This window comes from Cucurbita moschata, unplaced genomic scaffold (assembly GCF_002738365.1).
Source record: "Cucurbita moschata cultivar Rifu unplaced genomic scaffold, Cmos_1.0 Cmo_Scf00031, whole genome shotgun sequence".
Lineage (NCBI taxonomy): Eukaryota > Viridiplantae > Streptophyta > Magnoliopsida > Cucurbitales > Cucurbitaceae > Cucurbita > Cucurbita moschata.
In genome coordinates this window covers 2,095,880-2,116,515 of record NW_019268547.1, presented here as the reverse complement: position 1 = coordinate 2,116,515, position 20,636 = coordinate 2,095,880, and the positions used below count along the sequence as shown (strand labels likewise).

At 35.5% G+C, this 20,636-nt stretch overlaps 2 protein-coding genes and 2 long non-coding RNA genes across 8 annotated transcripts in view; 2 read left to right on the top strand and 2 right to left on the bottom strand.

Annotated features, from left to right (window-relative positions):
• LOC111464808 (protein-tyrosine sulfotransferase-like) overlaps positions 1-2,630 on the bottom strand; it is a 7,525-nt gene extending 4,895 nt beyond the window's left edge. For 2 of the 3 annotated variants that reach the window (XM_023109052.1, XM_023109054.1), the window contains exons 1-5: positions 2,253-2,630; positions 1,096-1,164; positions 696-861; positions 533-604; positions 98-386 (exon numbers count right to left, since the gene is read on the bottom strand). In XM_023109052.1, coding sequence (XP_022964820.1) covers positions 98-386; positions 533-604; positions 696-861; positions 1,096-1,144 — 576 coding nt within the window. In that variant the 5' untranslated portion in view covers positions 1,145-1,164; positions 2,253-2,630. The remainder of the gene's footprint in view (positions 1-97; positions 387-532; positions 605-695; positions 862-1,095; positions 1,165-2,252) is intronic. The other variant, XM_023109053.1, reaches the window with a different exon arrangement.
• A 5,444-nt stretch (positions 2,631-8,074) lies between these two features.
• Positions 8,075-13,255, bottom strand: LOC111464807. Of its 3 annotated transcripts, none has more exons than XM_023109049.1 (5): positions 12,772-13,255; positions 11,355-11,417; positions 10,125-11,265; positions 9,364-10,037; positions 8,075-9,258 (listed from the first exon to the last, which is right to left on the bottom strand). In XM_023109049.1, the coding sequence occupies exons 3-5, from the start codon at positions 11,228-11,230 to the stop codon at positions 8,240-8,242; spliced, it is 2,799 nt and encodes a 932-aa protein (XP_022964817.1). In that variant the 5' UTR covers positions 11,231-11,265; positions 11,355-11,417; positions 12,772-13,255; the 3' UTR covers positions 8,075-8,239. The 3 variants fall into 3 exon arrangements, with proteins under 3 accessions (XP_022964817.1, XP_022964818.1, XP_022964819.1); XM_023109050.1 differs by lacking the exon at positions 12,772-13,255 and adding an exon at positions 11,635-11,718; XM_023109051.1 differs by lacking the exons at positions 11,355-11,417; positions 12,772-13,255 and having other exon boundaries at positions 10,125-11,281.
• Positions 8,339-13,621, top strand: LOC111464811. The gene is made up of 2 exons (XR_002714089.1): positions 8,339-8,424; positions 13,398-13,621. It is a non-coding gene; the product is annotated as an uncharacterized LOC111464811 (long non-coding RNA).
• Positions 10,938-11,971, top strand: LOC111464810. The gene is made up of 2 exons (XR_002714088.1): positions 10,938-11,099; positions 11,212-11,971. It is a non-coding gene; the product is annotated as an uncharacterized LOC111464810 (long non-coding RNA).
• Positions 13,622-20,636: the final 7,015 nt, after the last annotated feature.

The following is a 20,636-nucleotide window of genomic DNA, read 5'->3' as shown; positions in this document are numbered from 1 at the left end:
TTTTTCTTAACTTGCGTTAAAATTAAAAAAAAAAAAAAAAAAAAAAAAATTTAAAAACATCATGAAGATGCACTAGATTGGACAACAGGACACTTACTCGAGCAAATAGGTCGGCCCTCATCCACGGAACCAAATATTTCCACGGCCAAATATCCAGTGTGCTCACTCCAGCCTTCTTTGCACGCAGACGTTTGGACATTTTTGTTGCAGAAGCTAGATCAGGATGCACCAAAAATCTAGCTGCTACCTCAACTGAAAATTCATATGAACTAAAAACACGGTCAACTGGATTCCGAACAATTGTCACCACTGACGTCCTCTCCTTCGGTAGTTTTTCCATCATGCTATAATCATCATGAGTAGCCAACAATCTGCATTTCTCCTTTCTGCAATTCAAATTCAAACACCATACAGGTTGATAATTATTATGAGCCAAAGCTAAAGTAAAGCTAGTAAAACACAACATTACAAAAGTTGAATGTATGTCCTATGAAACAATTTGAAAAATAAAACGATAACCATCTTGTTATACCTGGGGTCGAAACGTAGCTTATCATAAGAACGGGGACACTCCTGAGAGCTTGGGTACAACTTTTTCAAGAAACTGCGAGAGTTACAGAACAGAACCAAATAAACACTAAGACAATGATACTCGAGTAGTCAATACTCAGTGAACTTTATGATTTGAAAGTTACCAGTGGTAGTACGATCGCCCTCCTGTTCTTGGAACATGGAGAAAGAACAGTAAGTCTTGTAGTGTATGTTTATCTTTGTTGATACCCTGATGAAGAGCAGATGATGCCCAATTTTTTACAACCGTTTCACAGTGTTCAAAATTTTTTTCGACGGTTGAAGCACATGCTGGCATGCAATGGAAAGAACTTAGTACATCAATGAGTCAAATAATAGGAGCAAAATGCCCAATAAAACGCGGTCTTGAAAGAATACTTATGATTCTAAGGCTCCAATTTATACAAAATTTAATATGACCTCTGATTGAACTTTAAGTACAAATTTAAATTTATAGATTCAGACTATTTTACTAGAGGCAAGTGAGAAAATTAAAGAACAGCGCACGGGTAGGCAGGCACCAACCTATTCTGAAGAACAACAGAAGCAAAGTTAACTTAATAATGGGATCCATGCATCTCACAACTTCAACAACTGGAGAAAGAAAAATAAGGTTATGAGATGAAGAACAGACTATTCACAGCAAAAGCAATTGTGTAATCACTGAAAAAAAGGGGCAACAGAACCAAACATAGGATTGTCAACTCCTTTATATAATTTCCTAAAAATCAAGAAACTGAGCTAGATGTTAGGAATCACGAATCTCCACTATGGTATGATATTGTCTACTCTGAGCATAAGCTCTCATGGCTCTACCTTTAGTTTTCCCAAAAGGCCTCGTACCAATGGAAATGTATTCCTTCCTTATAAACCCATGATCATTCTCTTAATTAACCGGTGCGGGACTCCCCACCAACAATCCTCCCTTCGAACAAAGTAACCATAGAGTCTCCCTTGAGGCCTATGGAGCCCTTGAACAATCTCCATTTAATTGAGGCTCGACTCCTTTCTCTAGAGCCCTCGAACAAAATACACCCGTTGTTCGACACTTGAGTCACTTTTTTACTACACCTTCGAGACTCATAACTTATTTGTTCGACATTTAAGGATTTTATTGACATGACTAAGTTAAGGGAATGACTCTGATACCATGTTAGGAATCACGAATCTCCACAATGATATGCTTTTGGTTTCCCCTAAAAGCTTCATACCAATGGAGATGTATTCCTTCCTTATAAACCCAGGATCATTCCCTCTCCACCAACACTAGAAACAACATTTCAATTTCACATCAACTGTTTCTCAGACAAAATTTCCACAAATATTCATCAAATTATGAATTCAACATTTCTTCAAGGCTTAAACCACTATGTTCCATGCAAAAGCACTCTCAAAATTACTAACCAGCTAAACTCAGCCAGGAACCGAACCAGAAAACCCACCTTGAAAACAAACGCAACAGCAACACACCAGAGAATCACAAAGCCACTAAACCAGAAAGGAGAGGCAAATAGTTCAAGCATTTACCAGACATGCACACTAACAAAAACGGGCACAGGCAAGAGTTAAAAGGAAGAACAGAAAAAGAAATTCCAGGAATGAAACAGCATAAAAACAGAGCATTAACCCGACAAAATGAAAATCAGCAACAAGAAAACCGAGAAGGAAAAGGTATGTCCTACGAGTATTGGTTTTAGGGATCTCGTGCTCATAAATTCCCGAGATCGTGTTGGGATTCCGAGAGACAGGGCTCGCGATCAATTAGGGCCCACTCAAATCCATCCGGCCATCAGAAACTTCCAATAACTTTTCCCTTTCGAATTTTCCCAGCATCCAAACAGAAACAGCATCAAATTGGGGGGAAAACGAAAGGGGATTGAACAAATGATTCTTACTTTGGGTTGAAATGGCGAAGAAAAAAAAGGGCTAGATTTTCTCCGATTCCTCCTCCTCCGAAAATGAAGGGGGAGGATTAATCTCCCTGCCCCCAACAATTGAACAGTTTTCTTTTCTTCGCTTTCTGATACAGAGAATTTGCAATGATTTCATCAGAAAAAATATCAAAGCTTAAAATACAGAGTGCCATTCTATATTCATATATATATATATACACAGCGAGGAAGAGGGACAAAGATAGAGACTTGACAGCGTGAAAAGACTAAAATAGCCTGCAAAACACATAAGGATTTGTGAGGGCAAAATTGTAAAATTACAAATATTTTTTAATTTTATACGAATATTAAGGATTTGTAAAATTTACACCATGATTTTATAAATTTATAAAAACTATGGAAATTTTAAAAAATAATAAAATTAAATTGTTTTTTATTATTAAAAATAAAATTATTTTTTGAATCTCATCAACATAAAATGTAACCCAGATATTGTCTGCTCTAGCCTGTTAACGTGTCAGCCTCACGGTTTTAAAAAATGAATATTTTGTTTTCCTCTCTAACCCATATAGGATCTTTATAATCCACCCCCTTGGTGGCCAGTATACTCGCTGACACATCGTTCGGTCTCTAGCTCTAATACCATTTGTAACAGCCCAAGCTCACCGCTAGTAAATATTGCCCGCTTTGGCCCTTTACGTATCATCGGTAGCCTCACGATTTTAAAACGCATCTGTTTTCTATATACGTATAAAGAAATGTTTAGTTCGTTTCTCCAACTGATATAGGATCTCATATAAAATATCAATTACAAGAGTTAAAACGCTACATCAAGTTTAAAAAAGTTCGAGATATAAAACAAATGTGGGAAACATATCGACACAAATCCTATCGTTGAAATGGTATCCTGTCACTTGCCATGTTGTACGTTCTTGCCGTCGTTCTTGCCATATGTGATGAAAAAGGTTGAGGATTAAGAATACCTTGTATGTAACCTTCCTAATGAAGTCAAATATAAATAATAAGAACGTGCAACGTGCATTTGTGAGACCTAAATAATATACGGTTAAAACACACCATTTTCCAATGCTAGAAGTGGACAATGAACTCATTTCACGACGGGTGTACTAATTCTCTAGTGATTCATAAGCGAGAATCTCGAGAGACTTTACCCTAACGAATGAGAATTGACACCTGATTAGTGGAGTCGTGCTTCTCCTGTCATATCACTTCATGATAATAGATGGATAATTGTCACCGTACTTGTAACGATATCAAATGTCATTAACATTCATACACAAGGTCCAATAATCAACATTCCAAATAACAAAACAACCACGACAGCTGCATTATACATGCATCACACAGTTCATATATATTCAACCGACCCCTAAAGTCATCGTGAAGAGAACTACTTCAAATTTGAAACGACCTCAAAATTTCAAGCAACCATTTGACCTTAAGCATAATGAAATTTCAAAAGTTAGGGTTTGTAATGAATTTAAAAAGAGATCTAATTTTCGGTTTTCAATCGCTTATGTTAATTATGTTAATTATATTAATTATTTTCTAAGCATAATGAGTTTCAAAAGAGTTTAAAAAACTCGTTCGATCGGTGTTCATATTGATATAATTATTAGTTTGTAATTAGTTGAGCTATGTTCATATTGGTATTCAAAATTTTAATTTTTAAATTATTTCTTTCATATATTTTATGAGGCAACACGAAATTTGTGTTTAGGAGCAAAATTTGTGTGTTTCAACCTTCAAGAACCCCTTGTGATTGTACTTTAAACAAAATATACATCACTTTGTGTGTGGGTGTTCTTCCATAAAATCGACGTGGTTTGACTCGAGATTATTGAAATTTTCAAATCCTACATTAAATTCTCTATGTAGTTTGTGAAACTTTTGAGAATTTGATCTAGAGAACTTAAATATCAAAGAATCCAAAACTATAAACTTCATCGAAAGTTTAAGAACGGATTAGGTTGATAGTCAAGATCAAGAGTAAAAAAAACCCATTTTTAAATACGTGATGATTTAGATCTGAGGTGTGTATGACATAATTTATGTGACGATGTTAATGAATTGAGTTAATGACCATTCACGTATACTGATATCCAAGCTAAGGAGATTGAGATATGGAAGAATCGAGTATTCAATTTAGTAAAAGTGTTATGGATTAACATCATAAATTAAAATTTCTAATTTTGGAATTTTAATTTCTCGTAAGCTTTCTAATTTAAATTTAAAAGGTTACAACAGTGACATCCGAGTAAAGAAGAGGTACATGAATGAACTGAAAACCACATCCGAAAGAGAGCGATCTTGTAGAGTTAAAATGAAGTGAAAGTTATTACCTATACGAACAAGGTGCGTCTTTCTTGTCGATGGCTCAATCATAAGAATTTCATGGTTAAATGTGTTTTATTTGGAGCAATTCTAAATTGAATCACCTTTTTGAAATTTTTATAAGATGCATGTGAGTGATGACAAAACATGCTCGAAGAATTTGTGTTGGTCTGTGGGATGGTCTTCACCCTTAGAAACAAGGAGTAAATAACCTGACCATATTGCAGGGGATGTAGTGAAATATCGAGGTCATTAGGTTTCGGATCCGAATTCCAAATCTTGAATATGAGTCGTTACACCATCTTTATTTCTAAGATTAAAAAAAAAAAAAAATCGACCTTTTACGACGACCGTTTGAAATTTACCATATTACCCTCACTTGGACAGGCTTTTATTTATTTATTTATTAAAAAATTTCAAATTGTAAAAAAGCAACCGTTTTGTGGTTGGAGAGCGTGAGGAATTAGAAATTTCGAATTAATTATTTAATTAAAATTTTATTATTGTTAATTCACTGTGGGGCCCATCCCAATTTTTCACCCTAACTAATTTAAAGAACAATTTTTTTTTATTATTATTTTGCCAATATGTCCATTTAATTGGAGGAGTTGAAATTCTTTTATTAGAAATTAAAAAAAAAATTGAGAAAGATTTTTCGCCCTTAAATAAATGGAATTGGGACCTAATTATATTCCCCATCCGATTTTTCCTTAATACAAATATAAATATATTTTAAAAAAGAGGTTTTTTTTTTCACTACGTTTTTTTTTTTTAATAAAAATTTAGATTAATTTTATATTTTATTTAATATTAGAGTTGAAATGACTTTATTATATAAATAATAATTTATAAAACTGAAAATCATTTTCCTTGTCGTAGCTTACCTAAAGATAATTTAGAGATTTTCAGGTCTCGATTTCTTATTTCTTTTCTTACCCTTCAACTCGTTTTTCAAGTCTCAGGTCTCGATTTATTTAGTAAGCTTATTTCTTCACTTACCCTTCAACCCTCTTTACTTACCCTTCAACCCGTTTTTCAGGTCTCAGGTCTCGATTTATTTAGCAAGCTTATTTCTTTACTTACCCTTCAACCCGCTTTTCAGGTCTTCGGGTCTCGATTTATTTAGCAAGCTTATTTCTTTAATTCTTTACTTACCCTTCAACCCGCTTTTTAGGTCTTGAGTCTCGATTTATTGAGCACGCTTATTTCTTTACTTACCCTTCAACCCGATTATGGTATTTGACCTACTTTCTGACTACTTGTCCTATTATGCAACTATTATATCTTGATTTCTTTAGCAAGATTCTGACTACTTGGTTTATTTCTTAAAAAGGCCACCCTTTCAGACCCAAAAGGTTAATTTGACACTTTTAACCAACTCAGCCATCTCAACTTTGGTACGTGAAATTTAGAAATTATTTTTGACAAATTCCTTAAAAAGTATAAGAATCAAAATAGTATAATCTTAAAATGATTTAGGGATAGGTTAAAACATTAAAAGGGATCAAAATGCAACTCTAATATAAATAATGTACGTATATGTAATGAAGTGCCCAAAAGAAAATAGGGTTAAAAAGGGCAAAAATGTAATTTTCTTATTTTATTTTATTTTTAATTCTTAAGAAAGGGTAAAAATAACATAGTAAATCATAAAATTTTAAGAATAGCTTAAAAAGCTTGGATTTTAAGCAGATATGGTACCTCCAATATTTGTGGAGATCCAACCATCTCGGTCGCCTATATGGATCTGCCGTGAAGCCATCCAATGGCTGAGATCGTCTGAGGTGACAACCCTCGAGTTTTATATGAAGATTTGTAAAGCTTTTTGTTAAGAATGAGAAATAGAATCGGAATCGAAGATGTGTATCCTCATTAATATTCATAATTTAAATAGGATACAAGCTACCAACTAATACCCTACAAGTAAATATATATATATATATATATATATAAACTAATTAAATATTGAGAATAATACTCTTACTATGATGTGTTCAATGGAACGATATGACTATATTAAGAAATTTGATTTAAGATATAAAGTTGGTTATGAAATATATTTTAAACGTTGCGAACATTAATGAAAATTGGACTTTCAATCCCACTTCTATTTCTTGGACTTTCGATCCCACTTATGTTTCTCATTATTAACATGGTATAAGAATTTCTCATTCTTAACAGACTAAGATATGTTCATGAAACGATGTGGTTAGGTTATGTATAAAAAACGATATGGTTATGATAGATTGAGATACGTTTCTGTAACGGTATAAGTAGGATACGTTCATGAAACGATATGAGTAGGACACGTTCATGAAATGACATGGTTAGGATACGTTTGAGATACGATATGACTAAGGTATGCTCATGAAATGATACGACTATGAAATGCATAAAGACAATAAAGATATGACAAGGTTAGGAAACGATATGACTAGAATATGCATATAGAAATGATATGACTATGAAGTGTTTAAGAAAGGATATGGTTATGATATGACATGTGAGCGATGAATATATATATGTTGTAATATAATATGAGAATGATATGATATATGTGATAAATTTTTATAATATGATATGATATGATATATTGTGATACGATATGCTATGGTGTGATATGTGAAAGGCATACATGGCATGTTATATTACTGTTGTAGGATATGATATGGTATGATGTGTACATAATGAGAATTGTTATGTTTGGAAATATGGAAACGTTATGATATGACATACGTATGTAATATGAATGATATGATTGACATGTAAAATGGCGAACGGACATGAAATACAACCGCGACGTATGCATGAAAGATATGATAAATGATATGATAAATGATATGATAAACGATATGACATGAAGGAAGACGCTAGCTGGGTCGTATTAAATGATAATGAAAATGGAAAAATGTTGGGGACAAGCAACAACCACAATTTTGATAGCATATAACTCGGGTATGAAGAATTGATGACTAGTCACGTCCCCACAATAATACATTTTGGAGCATTTTAGCATTGACGGTGTAAACATGATTTTGAGGAAGAGTTATACACCAGATATTGACATGACATGGATAGTAAAAACCTAACTAGACATGAAAGCAGATAAAAGAGGTTGGATCCAGCAAACGACTATGAATAACACGTTTTAGACAAGTATGACCGAGACACGCGACCAAAATGTCTTAAACCTCTCACCTTTTGAACTTTAGATGTAATATAAACCATTCTCAAATTTTAATCATCAATTCGAGATGGAATGGTTGTTCGATCAGATTCCGACTCCAGTCCTTGAAATTGAATGCTGTTCTTATTAAGCGGATCAGATTATATCAACCAAATTATCAACGAAGAGATGAAATTCAGCTAACCTATTACAGAAATGAATCGTTGAAAAGAAGCAAAGAATCATGGAGAACGAATCAGAATTTTGCACAGTGCGAAGGCAGACCAGTCTCATGGTTCACCGCTACAATCTCAGAAACTTCGCATTTCAGCACATCTTGTCCTAGCTTGGCTCCGGCGGACTTGAGTCCCTTCAGCGACACCGGTTGATTGAAGAGGTTCAACGATGGAAGTTTCGAAGCCGCCGGTAATTTCCCATTCGGTAAGAAATTTACGAAGTTTTCTTTCAATAATGGAACCTCGAAATCTTCCTTCTTGTGCTTCACGATATTGTCCTTTGCACTTATGTGAGCTCCTGGTTCCATGTGGTTCGTTGAAAAACTGGCTTGATTTGGGAAGTTAGGGTACAGACTTACGTAGCCTCTTAAGTACATCATGTCGATTAGGAACTTCTTCCATGATGCTTGCCAACCGTTTGTTCTAGATTTAGGGATCTGAACTGGATTCTCTTTCGCATTTTCCGTGAATCTTGTGTTCATGTAAACATAAAACTCCCTCCAATGTTTGGGGAAGAAAACTGCTCCCCAACTGCAGGGGAGCTGGTGGAGGTAAGGTGTGTTTGGATGAATCCGCTTGAAGAACTCTGTTGCATTCCATTTAGGTCTTTCTTTAACCACTTCGACTAGCCGAGGCGTGTAGAGGGAGATCGATGATAGCTCGGGTAGAGATATTTGTGGATCGTAGTGGTATGCTAGGAGGGCGTATTTGATCCAAAGGTAGTAGTATGGAGAGACTTCAATATCGTCTTCGAGTAGGAGTCCATAATCGTTGTCCGAAGCAGGATACCAACTCTCGCTTACAGCTCGTATCAGCCCTCCTTGGATGATTCTTCTTCTGAGGCTTTTGGGGCCATGAGGCCACTCAAAGGAGCTTACTAATTTTATAGTTTCCTCGTCGACTTTACTGTCCATGTTGAAGCTGATAGGTATCTCATCCCCTAGGTAATATGCATCTTTTAGTGACTTGAGAAGCCGTGTTAACGAACCAGCACGGTTTTGTGTGATAATGTTGATTGAAATCCGCATCTTGTTCCAATCTGAAAGGAAAAAGAAAAGAAAAGAATGAGAGCTCTGCTATTGCATGGCAAGAATTTCTATCAGGAGAAATTGAGAGAAAAGAGGAAGTATCTTAGCATTCTTACTTGGAAGTGCTGTTGATCGAAGATCGGCCATCCAAAGAACTTTAGAAATCGAAGGCCTTGGTAAAAGAATCACTGTTGTACTACCGTTCAAGTTAGCCTCTGATGCCATTTTCAAAGCCTTCTTCACATTAGGATCAACGTCTGCCACAGTGATGACGACGCTGGGATTGTGTATTTTGATTAATCCCTTCATACTGGCATACACTGCCTGCACCACAGGGACCTCAGAATTTGATATTCCAGAGAGAGCCCCAATGGCCAAGTCAAATATCTTGAACCTCCGTTCTTTACAAACCGACTTCGGCCATTTAAGAGCAGCTGCAGCATCTTCACACAGGCAAAAGTTACCGCCAGACACTGCAATATAAGCCTTCTTTCCAACAGTGGATCTGAACTTTTCAAGAAGTGGTGCTAGTGCTTTAGCTTCATCAACAGAATGAGCATAAAATAGAGCATCTATCTTTTGAGGATACATAGCTGCCCATTGTGTAATATAACCAGTAGACATCGCCTTCCACCATTGATCATCCCGAACTTGAACAATGTCCTTAAATATGACAGTGGTCTCGGAAACGTAAGCCAGCCTGTGTTCACTGTCACCCCAAGTTTCCTTGTCTTTTGGGTCTACAGGAAGAACAAATGAGGCAGCATTTCTATACTTTTGAAGCTGATAGCTGCATATTTGGGATTAAAACAATTAGCCACCCAAAACTTAGGAGATGTTGAAATATGAGTAGTGGAAACAGCTAGTAATAAGTTACCTTAGGTGGAGATCTTCTCCGGTTGCAAAGGTGAAGGGGGTTTCAATGAAAAGTGTCTTCACAAGCTCTGCGGATAAGAACCAAGAGCTCGAGAGAAAGTCGACCTGCACAATTTTATTGACGGTGATGTCATAAGCAGGATCAGGCAAGTAAAGCCCTGCTTCCTTGGATCGAAACTTTCGATAACTCGGGAATGTGAAATCCTTCTGTCGAAATGGCAAAATCCTACCTATGCTGCCCAAAACTGCGTTCTTGTATTTGTTGGTCCCTGCTACATGAGACAAAATCTGTAGCATTTTACGGCCTGGAATCATGTCATCATCAAGAATATATACTAAATCAGCTTCGGTTTGTAAGGCCATTTGGAACCGTCCGTAGTACTTGAAGTCATAGCTTGAGCTAATAAAGCTAATTCTGGAGTTGTTATAGCTATCTACAATTCTTTTCAAAGAGAGCTCATTTGGGCTCCCAAATGCAAGCACCCAGACATGGTGGAAAGGAAGGCTTTGCTGAAGCAAAGAGTTAAGTTGTGCACACAGAGTTTTCCTCTTAAAATGGTTCAAAATCACTGTAACTTTTGGCTTGTTTGGTCCTCTCAAATCCCATTTGGACTTCATTGCCATTAGCTGAGAAAGAGTCTCTGTTCCAAAGCTTTTGCTTTGAAAATCTAGAATCTCATTGTAAAGCTCTGTTTTCAACTTTATCATCTGCCCATCAGTGGACTTCTTTTGCTCAAAATCAATCTTCTCATTCTCACAAGCTTCCTCCGGAGTAATCGGTCTGAATTCCGGTTGCATCATTAGAGAAGTCGGTTCTTCGATTCGACCCACTACGTGGGGCGATATTACAAACTGTCTCCATTGTTGAGCGATTCTTGTAGCCCAAGAGAAGTCCGGTTTGGTTCTCAAGTCTATTGCAGGGCTGACATAATACAGTAGAAATGTTGCATATAATGCGAAGGCAAACTGGAGACATGTAAGACCAGCAACAAGCTTTGTTGAAGAATTTCTTTGAGGTCTTAACTTTCCTTTTCCTCCAACATAATCATTGATCATCCCTTCTAAATAATCCCCGTTTCGTGTTGCAGGATTCCGAAAGATACCCATCTTCTTCTCAACGCAACTTCGGAACAATCGCAACCCTGTAGCAAAACCGCATATCAGATACGTCCTTTTCATATGATACTGAAAAGACTGATCATCCAGACCGAGCTGAAAGTAATTTTCTTACCTTAAAACTCCCAAATATTGATATGTCGAATTCTGGACAAAAACTATCTTCCACCTGAGAAACCTGAGAAACCTGTGAACGGATACTGGAATGAGAAAGGGTTGTCAAGAAAGTTGAGATATGAATAAGAACAGGAACTGGGAGACTAAAAAAAGGAAGAAGCTTTTGGGTTAGTGTATAAAATAGGAAAGAAAGTGTGTTTGTACATGAAAAACGCACTCAATGTCACATGGATAATGTTAGGAGTTTTTATTACAAACCGTGTCAAAAAACGTCTTACCCTCGCTGCTTTTTGTCTTGCAATGTTAAACCCTCAAGGAACCACTTACAAAGCCCCGGATTTAAAGCCTTGTTTTGTGCACTTCTAGACTTTCTCTCCTTCTACAATCTACTCTCTCTCTTGAAAGTAATTTATAGAAGATTTTTATAAGTGTAACATTGTTTTTAAACTTCTGTTCGGGCTCTATGCCAGTTGAACAAAGATTCAAGGACACGTGCCTTGTACCACTTGTCACAATCGCAATTTTTTTGGCAACAGACTTTGCGATTGTGCGGCACTCACTCTCAACACCAAGTGAGTGAAGCCAATTTGTATTCGCGTTGTCTACGACCGAGCAGCATATGCTCAAGCCTCTAGCCTCATTTGAGAAGAAGGTTTTAGAAAACGGGACAAAGAGATTTTTGAAAGTGAGTTTGAAAGTAAGAATGAGACCAGATTTAAAAGTAACATTATATAACTATAAGCAAAAGGCCACAAAATGACTTAAATAACATATAACTTTTTGGGCAGATAAAATTTGACAACTAATTGCATTCCCTTATAGTATTTGAGGTGATTCAGGTCTAGCAGGCCTAAACGTGATTTCGTCAAACGGTCATATACAATCAGGGGGTGTGGCAAGATATTTCTAACTTACAACCTTGTAAGTGAGGTAAAAGTTTATTAAATTATAATTGAGTTAGATCTAGAAAGTTCATGTACCTATTGATAGCTGTAGAAAATAATCTTATAGACTTGTAATTATTGAGAATTTTATCCCTTATCTCTCTAGAAAAGAATCTTATAGATATCAACCCTCTATTTGTAGGGCTCTATTTTTAGAGGTTTAAGCCTACTAACTTAGCCATTCAAAGCCTCACTACAATATCCTTTGGTTAGAATTTGAAGCTAATCTCATAAAACACAAACCCAAATCTCTAAAACAACGAACACCCTAAAAAAAGGAAGCTTTTTAGTTCAAAAGTGGAAGAAGAAAAGGTTAACAAAAAGGGTGAAAACGCCCTATTTCAAGGCAGATCTGACTGCGAAAGCAACCAAACCATGCAGGGGATGGCCATGGCGCCATGGGAAAGTTAAAAGAACAAAAAAAAGGCAAACCCAAAAAGGACAACAAACAAAGAAGTCAAAAATACTTACAAAAACTTGAAGTGAAAGCAAACGATATCTTCTTCAGCAAACAATCCAAAGCCAAGAAACCCCACAACTTGAAAAACCAGAGGCATCAAATAAAGGCTTAATATAGTAGCAAAGAAGAAGAAGAAGAAGAAGAAGAAGAAGAAACAAAATGTTTGACTTTTTATAGAGATACATAGAAACGTAGAGAAATGAAGTAGCAAGTTCTGGAAAATGGGATTGAGCCAAACTTTAATCTTGGCGGGCTGCTTGAATGCAAAGAATGAAGAAGAAAAAAACAAGTGTTCATCATGTGGGTTTTCTTTTTGGTTAGGCTGTGTTTGTGAGTGGAGGATGATGAAGAAAAGTTTTTGGTTTTGAATATAGAAATCCAAGTGTTTGGATGAGATGCATTATCATTATTACATTTAACATATCATGAAATTGGAGCTGCAGCTTGAATGTTTTGAAACCATACAGTAGTGTGTTCTTACTTTTTGGGGCAAATGTACAGTTTCATGGGGTTTCTTTGGACATTCTCTTTCTAAAATCCAGGTAAGTTCTTAATCTCTTTCCGCTCGTTTTGATAATGCTTTCGTTTCTTTTACGTTTTATTTTCATATTTGGAACAACATGTGCATTTTTTCTAGGACAACAAGTTTGAGGATCTGATCTTTTGACTCAAAGAAGTATGTATCAATTACCGTTGAATTATGCTTACTTTGGTAAAAACGATGTGTTTGAGTGCCTATTTCAGGTTTTGAACCTCCAATCTCGAGGGAAGAAGGCTCTTAAAGGTTCAATTTTATCTTTTGTATGTTAAGTTCTTAGTTTAAATCTAATTCTCGAGAGCACTAAATACATATTTATCGAATTCTTGCTGAGGTGAGAGATCAAATCATTAGTTTTTAGGATGGTAGAAAATGTTGGACGATGAAATTCTCACATCGGCTAATTCAGGGAATGATCCTAGGTTTATAATCAAATAGTACTCTATCTATTAGTGTGTGACCTTTTGGGAAGCCCAAAGCAAAGCCACGAGAGCTTATGCTCAAAGTGGACAATATCATACCATTGTGGAGGGTCGTGTTCATCTAACATGGTATCAGAGTTATGCTCTAAACTTAGCCATGCCAATAGATTGGTAAATCCTTAAATGTCGAACAAAAGACTTCAAAAGAAAAAGGAGTCGAGAGACTCGATTAAGGAGAGGGGTTTACTTTGTTCGAGCTTAATTTTTTAAAAAGAAAAAGTAAAAACGGTTTTATTTATTAAATGAGACCTAAATAATTATCAATTTTGAAAGAATATTGATATTAATGATTTTTAAATAGGAATAGTTTTTAAATTTTATGATAATTATTTGTTTGAGGTTTGAGTTGTTTTTAATTTTTTTTAAAAAAATAAATGTTAATAAAAAATAGAATTGGAAGAATAATTTTTCTGTATTTTTTTTTTCTTAAAATAATAATAATAATAATAAAATAAATAAAGGTTCAAAAAGCACTTTAACGCGTATAAATATGCTTATATCATAATTTAGGTAATCACTTTGTCATGTGTATTTTTCTTCAAAAATAATGAACAAAGTTGCTATTAATTAATAATTTATTTTTAAATTCTTAACCAAAATTAGAAAACAAAACAAAAACTATTTTTGCAGTTTTTAAAAGGTGATTTGAATTTCAAAAACATTCTTAAAAAATAGATAATAAACAAGAAAGTGTTGTTAAGTTTATTAGGGATTTCGTGATTTGAGTTGGGTCGGATTTTAATATTTTCTTATATCAAACTCAATTGTTCGGGTTGTAAATTTTAACCTGAAAGACCCTTGTTAAATAAGAAATCCAACCCAAACGACCCTTGTTAAAGTGTTAATCGATAAAATATTTATTTATTTATTTTCAAAGATATGTTATAACCATGTTTTTTGAATTTTGAATTTTGTTAATTATTTAGGATGTTTTTTTGATAGTAAAAAATAGTAGGTTTTTTTTTTTCAAAAAGAATTTGTTTAAAAATTAAAAATGAAAATTATTATAAACTAGCGTATAATTTTTGAGATAATATTAAAAAATTTAGAAATAATCTTTTTAAACTTTTTTTTTTAAATATAAAAGATATTAATGCTACTTTTAAAATTTTATGGGTATTTTTTAAACATAATATTTACCGTAAACATATTTTTAAAACTTTTTAAAATCGAGCATTAATGAATTTTTTAAAAATTTAAAAGTATTTTTGAGATAAAATATGGCGCCTAGATATTGAAAACTTGCATCCATAGTAGAAATCATTTTGAAATACTTAATTGATAATCAATTTCCAATTGAAAAGGTTACCAAAATTTGGTATCAAAAGCACTTAGTGGGTTGACTTAGGAGACGCCAGGTTTTAGCTGGCGTTGACCACTACAAATGAAGCAAACTTTGGTCTACTTCTATTTGATGCAAATCAATGGTTTCCCATTTGCATTCCATTAAATATTTGATAAAATTTTTAGGAATATTTGAGTATCCTAAGCAATAATCTTCCAATTTTGGTATAGAGCACTCGAATTTCACGATAAACTGGTAACTTTTTTCTTGGCCATCTGAGAGATGTTTTAGTTATCTTCCGACTCTAAATTTTAATTTGGTCTTAACATGATCGGGATAGGTTGGTTGGAGTCGTGGGGCTCAATAAAAAAACCAATTGGTCAACCAAGCAACATCCTTAATGAAGCAATAATGGCATGGTTTCCCAAGTGATTAGAATTAATAATAGAGTGAAATATGGTCGGTTTTGCTTATTATTTGAGGGTCAAACTAATTAAACATGTTTATGTTGACCTTTGAAATCAATTTAATAAGATTGTAAAGTTGTATGAAAAGAGGTTAGGTTGCAAAAGGTCAACGTGTAGGTATGGTGGTCATAAATGGTATACTTCAAGTTCAAGTAAGTGGAGGCACACCCAATTAGATTTCATTCTCTCTCATCAAATTTCATTCACCATTCACTTTTTTTTTTATTTAGAAAGATTTGAATCTCGATAATCAGTTGAACTATATTGTAATGATTCATACTCGGGATTCAAATTAAGATTGAAAATCGAATTCCACACCTGATTGCTTCGACATTCTCCTGCATTCTCGCGACTTGGTCACATTCTTTATTCTTTGCTTGTAAGAGTGAAGACTATCTCTATAGACCAACACGTATCATTCCATCATGATTTGTTTTAAGAAGATTCTCAAAATGTCACCCAATATATGTTCGACTGTAGCATAGGGTGTAGAAGGGTCTTGAACCCTTTGTTTATAAAGCTTGGCTTTTTCCTACGGCTTCCACCGGAAGAGATTGTCTTTCTTGGAAATTTTATGAGTATCAAACATAAGCCTAGAAAATTGCTTCACACAGTCTTGGATATTCCCTGTATTTCTCAGCTCTCTTAACTTCCTTCTTGTAATTATCTCAATATTCTCTGGGAAGAACTAAGAGCGAAGTTTTTGTTTTAAGCTCTCCCAAGCGTCCAGAGTACATCGATCATCTTGGATGTCCATGTACTTGGATCTCTACCATAACTTTGCATCGTCGGTTAGATGTACTGTTGCTAATGTGACCTTCGCTTCTTCTGCCATGGTATTTGTGGTTCGAAAGTACTGTTCGAGGTTAAATATAAAGTTCTCTAGAGCCTTGGCATCTTGAACCCCACATAAGAGCTTGGGCTTCGAGACCTTTACTTTGTTGAATTGGACGACACCCCAGTTGGGGTTTGGTTCCCTATCGCTCTCGTAGTGAAGTTGAATATGGCGATCAGATCCGCTACTTTAACACTGACTACTCCGAGGGTTGCACTCAAATCCTCAGACATTTTTTAGATCATCCGAACGATTGCTTGTTGGGCATTGTCTAAGCCCTCAATGCGTTCCTCCATTTAGGCAACAGAGCCCGTCGAGCTATCCCCACTTTTGAAGCCACCAACAGTTGTAGCCTTATCTTCTAAGGTCTCGACCCTAACCATTAATTTGTAGACAAGCATTGCCTCAAGGTTGCTTGCCATCTCGTTGATCGTGTCGGCTTTAGTGGTAATCTCATTCATTCAAGACTCCAAAAATCTCATTCCATCAAGAACTTTACTCATGTAGAGTAATTAATCATCAATCTCTACCAATCGGTCAACCTAAGAGTTGCCCATTTATTTTGTAGCGGACATGTTTGTGTACTACAATTCGAGGAGTCGAATCGTCTGATACCACTTGTAACAATCGCACTCTTGTGGCAGTAGGACAACGATTATGCGATACTTGTTCTAACCTGACAAACAAGTCAATTGTATGAAAGTCAGATTTCTTGGATAACCTTGACATATGATCAAGCCTTGGGTCACGTTTGAAAGAAATGTGTTAGAAAACATGAGAGAAAAAATAATTGAAATTTTTTTCAAAAAAATTAATGTTTAAGCTAAAAGCGAATACGCAACAACCACGGTTTTGATAGCATATAACCTAAGTAGGAAGAATGGACAGCTAGTCACATCCCCCCTATAATACATTTTTTGTGAATTATAGTCTTAGCGGGTGTAGACATGATTTTGGTGACCGTTTATACACCCCCATATTGACACAGCAAAAATAGTAAATCTTTATCTAACATGAAAGTAGGGGTGTACATTCAACCCGACAACCTGGACCAACCCAACCCGAACTATAAGGGTTGGGTTGAGTTGGATTAGCATTTCGGGTAGGGTTGAGTTCATTTTTTTGAACTCGAACTAAATCGGTTCAGTTTCAGGTTCATGGGCAAAACCTTCGAATTGACCCGATCCAAATAAAAATATATAAAGTATATTAAGAACCTTTTTATATTAATAGGTTTGTCAGAGTGGTACTTAAACTAGTCTAAGGAGAGTAATGCCTGACTTCAACAACATTATGCTAATAAATTTTATCTAAGATCAACCCTAGGCAAATATATGTTTATTTTCCAATATATTTTATCTAAGATGATAAATAAAACTAAAAAAAAAATTGATAACCCAACCCAGGGTTGGGTTGTGAAAAGTTTTGGGTTGTGAAAAGTTTCGGGTTGGGTTGGGTTGGGTTACCAATCCAACCAACCCGAACTTTTGGGTTGAGTAAAAAAAATCCCTCAACCCAACCCAACCCGAACCATGTACACCCCTACATGAAAGCAAGTAAAAGGGTTTGAAACGGGCATGTGACCATGGACAACACGTCTTGAACAAGTATGGTCGAGACATCCGACAAGTGCAACAGACAACACGTTTTGGACAAGCATGATCGTAACAGCACAACAGGCAACACGCCTTGGACAAGCATGATCGTGACACTGGACACCACGAAGGAAAAAGACCAGCATAACATCATGACAAACATAAATTTTGTAAGTCATAAGGTACATGTACGTCCTAATTATAATAGAGAAGTATCCTGATGCATGCGACGCACAAAAATGCTTGAGGTCCCCGTAACTAAAAATCAAGGCATAAATTTATGATGCAAGTAGAACCTCTATTCATTTATAACATAATGAGTCTGTGAATTATGCATACATAATTTCTGTCAAGAATCTTTCGTATGTAGCCTAGCTTGCACGAAATGGCCTCTAAAGTACTTATGCATCATAGATTATCATCATCATAACATATTACTATAAAATGACATAGTATAACATAACATAGCATAACAATCATAATTATGATACGTGTAGGGACCACGGGGCACGCATTATCATACATAATATAATTCATTCAACCAAGCCAACATTAGAACCACTCACTTAGTTGACCTGAACATGTGTCACAAAATAGTCTTAAAGATGGTTCAAGATCGCTCCTTAAAGTCCAAATCCAGTTATGTAAATCTATGTCCTTGAGTTAGGGCATGATATACAATTTAATTCATTCAACCGTGCCAACTAATTCAATTTTTTAGTAAAAAAATAACTTGAACTGACAAAAAAAAGAGGTCATATAGACATCAATTGCTCCCGAAAACATAAAAAACAACTCTAGAATGGTCCAAAACATTATTAGAGAAGCCTCATAACTTTGAATAACTAAGATCCGAGCCAAATATGTCGCCTAAGCTGATTTGGAGCCGCTGGAGCGCACTAAATCAAGCTAAAATCAAGTCGAAGTCGAGCCGAGCTGAGCCAAAGAAAGTGGGCATGCGGGTCAGAAACGTGACTAGGTCGGGTTTGCGGGTCGACTATGGGGTAGGAGTGGGCACGGGTTGCTCCAATCAAAGTATAGGATTGCTTCAATTAAAGCATGCTTAACTACGAAGTTCCTATGATTAAGTTATCGAAAAGGAAGTTGCACCTTGTTGGCAGAGAGCTAGTAACTTTCAATTGTTTTAAATATTTCTTAACCATCTTATCCTAAAGATCTCTCTCATTCAAATGTGACCATGATTCGTTCATGTACTCTTCCTTTATTCGGGTGTCACATGTCCACCAACTTTTGCCTTGGTTTGCTCCTGGACCACATCTTACTGGGAGAGGTACCACGATGATATCATTTGTAACGACCCATTCCTAAACTTCAAAATTTGATGTAACAATACGAAAATTAGAAAGAAGAAAAAAAAATGTTGTCCCCATATTGGTTAGATTGAAAAAGTGGGGAGTTGGGCTCCAATATGAAAGGAAGGTATTTTGGCTTATTGAGTCACAACAATTGCTTCATTTCATTCTGTTTGGGAGGTTCGAGGAATACATTTTCTGATGAATTCATCTTTGCCTCTCGGTTGATCTCGCTTAGGTTTGATATTTTTGGACCCTTTTGAGATCAGCTTATTTGGCTCGGATATGACATGTTCAGACATTTTCCTACTATTTTTTTTACTCTTTGAGAGGCGTTTTTGACACTTTCGGAGTCGTTTAAGGTTAATATGACTATTTTTAACTAATTTAAAGTATATGGAGCTAAGTTTAAATCCGTTTATGCAAATTAAGTGAGTCAATTTCTATAATAGAATTCTACCTTATGGTTGTGGGACTCCTTAAGTGGAACTAGATTTTAAAGAGTAGTGGGAGTGTAGTGACTTCTAGTGACTTCGGCTTAGGCCAAGTAAGTGGTTCACTGCTTGCTTAGTTGGACGACTTATTTTCTATATGAACGAAGAATGCCTTGTGACCCTTGCACGTATCATGTTTTATGATTGTTTGATATGTGCTATATTATGTCGTGTTAAAAGTTATGTTATGCATCCGTTGATGTTAAGTTATAGAACTATGTTGATATCAATGTTGTATGATGCATAACCTTCATGTCATGCTATGTAACTATGTTAACATTTATGCCAATCACAAAAGATATGACAAGTATTACGTATGTATATCTCATGAGATCGTAATGTCATAAAAAGAATAGATGTACAAGTTGCATCATAAGTGTATATCATGATTTAAAGTTATTTGGATCTCATGCATTTTGTATGTCAGGTGCATCAGGATACTTTCCCGTTATGATCAGTAAGAATGCATACACTACAATATTATGCACGCTCCTTTCCCTCCATGGCTTCCGACAACATGAGTGTACTCTAGCACAATAGGCAACCCTAGGGTACGTATACAAGCGTATTTGGTGTGCCCATGTGTGCGTGTGTAAAGAAATACTACTCATCCAACTCTACCTGAACTAAAAGTAGAGACAAAGGTCCTAATATTCTACCAAAGGATATGTCTCACCATAATTGCATCTGGTTGCTTCCCGACCCCAACAATAGGGTTACTTACTGAGTATTTTTAAATACTAAAACCATGTGCTACTTCTTTTTCAGTAAAGATAAGATATCGTTGTACAGATGACGACATTACTAAAGAAATAAAGTCAAGATAAGGTATCGTTGTACCGAACCGAACCGATGTGATACCAAGAC

Coding starts and splice junctions, on each gene's coding strand:
- LOC111464807 (XM_023109049.1), bottom strand. CDS start 11,230: ATGGGTATCTTTCGGAATCCTGCAACACGAAACGGGGATTATTTAGAA. Junction 10,038..10,124: donor GGAGAAGATCTCCACCTAAG/GTAACTTATTAC, acceptor CCAAATATGCAG/CTATCAGCTTCAAAAGTATA. Junction 9,259..9,363: donor TCGATCAACAGCACTTCCAA/GTAAGAATGCTA, acceptor TTTTCCTTTCAG/ATTGGAACAAGATGCGGATT.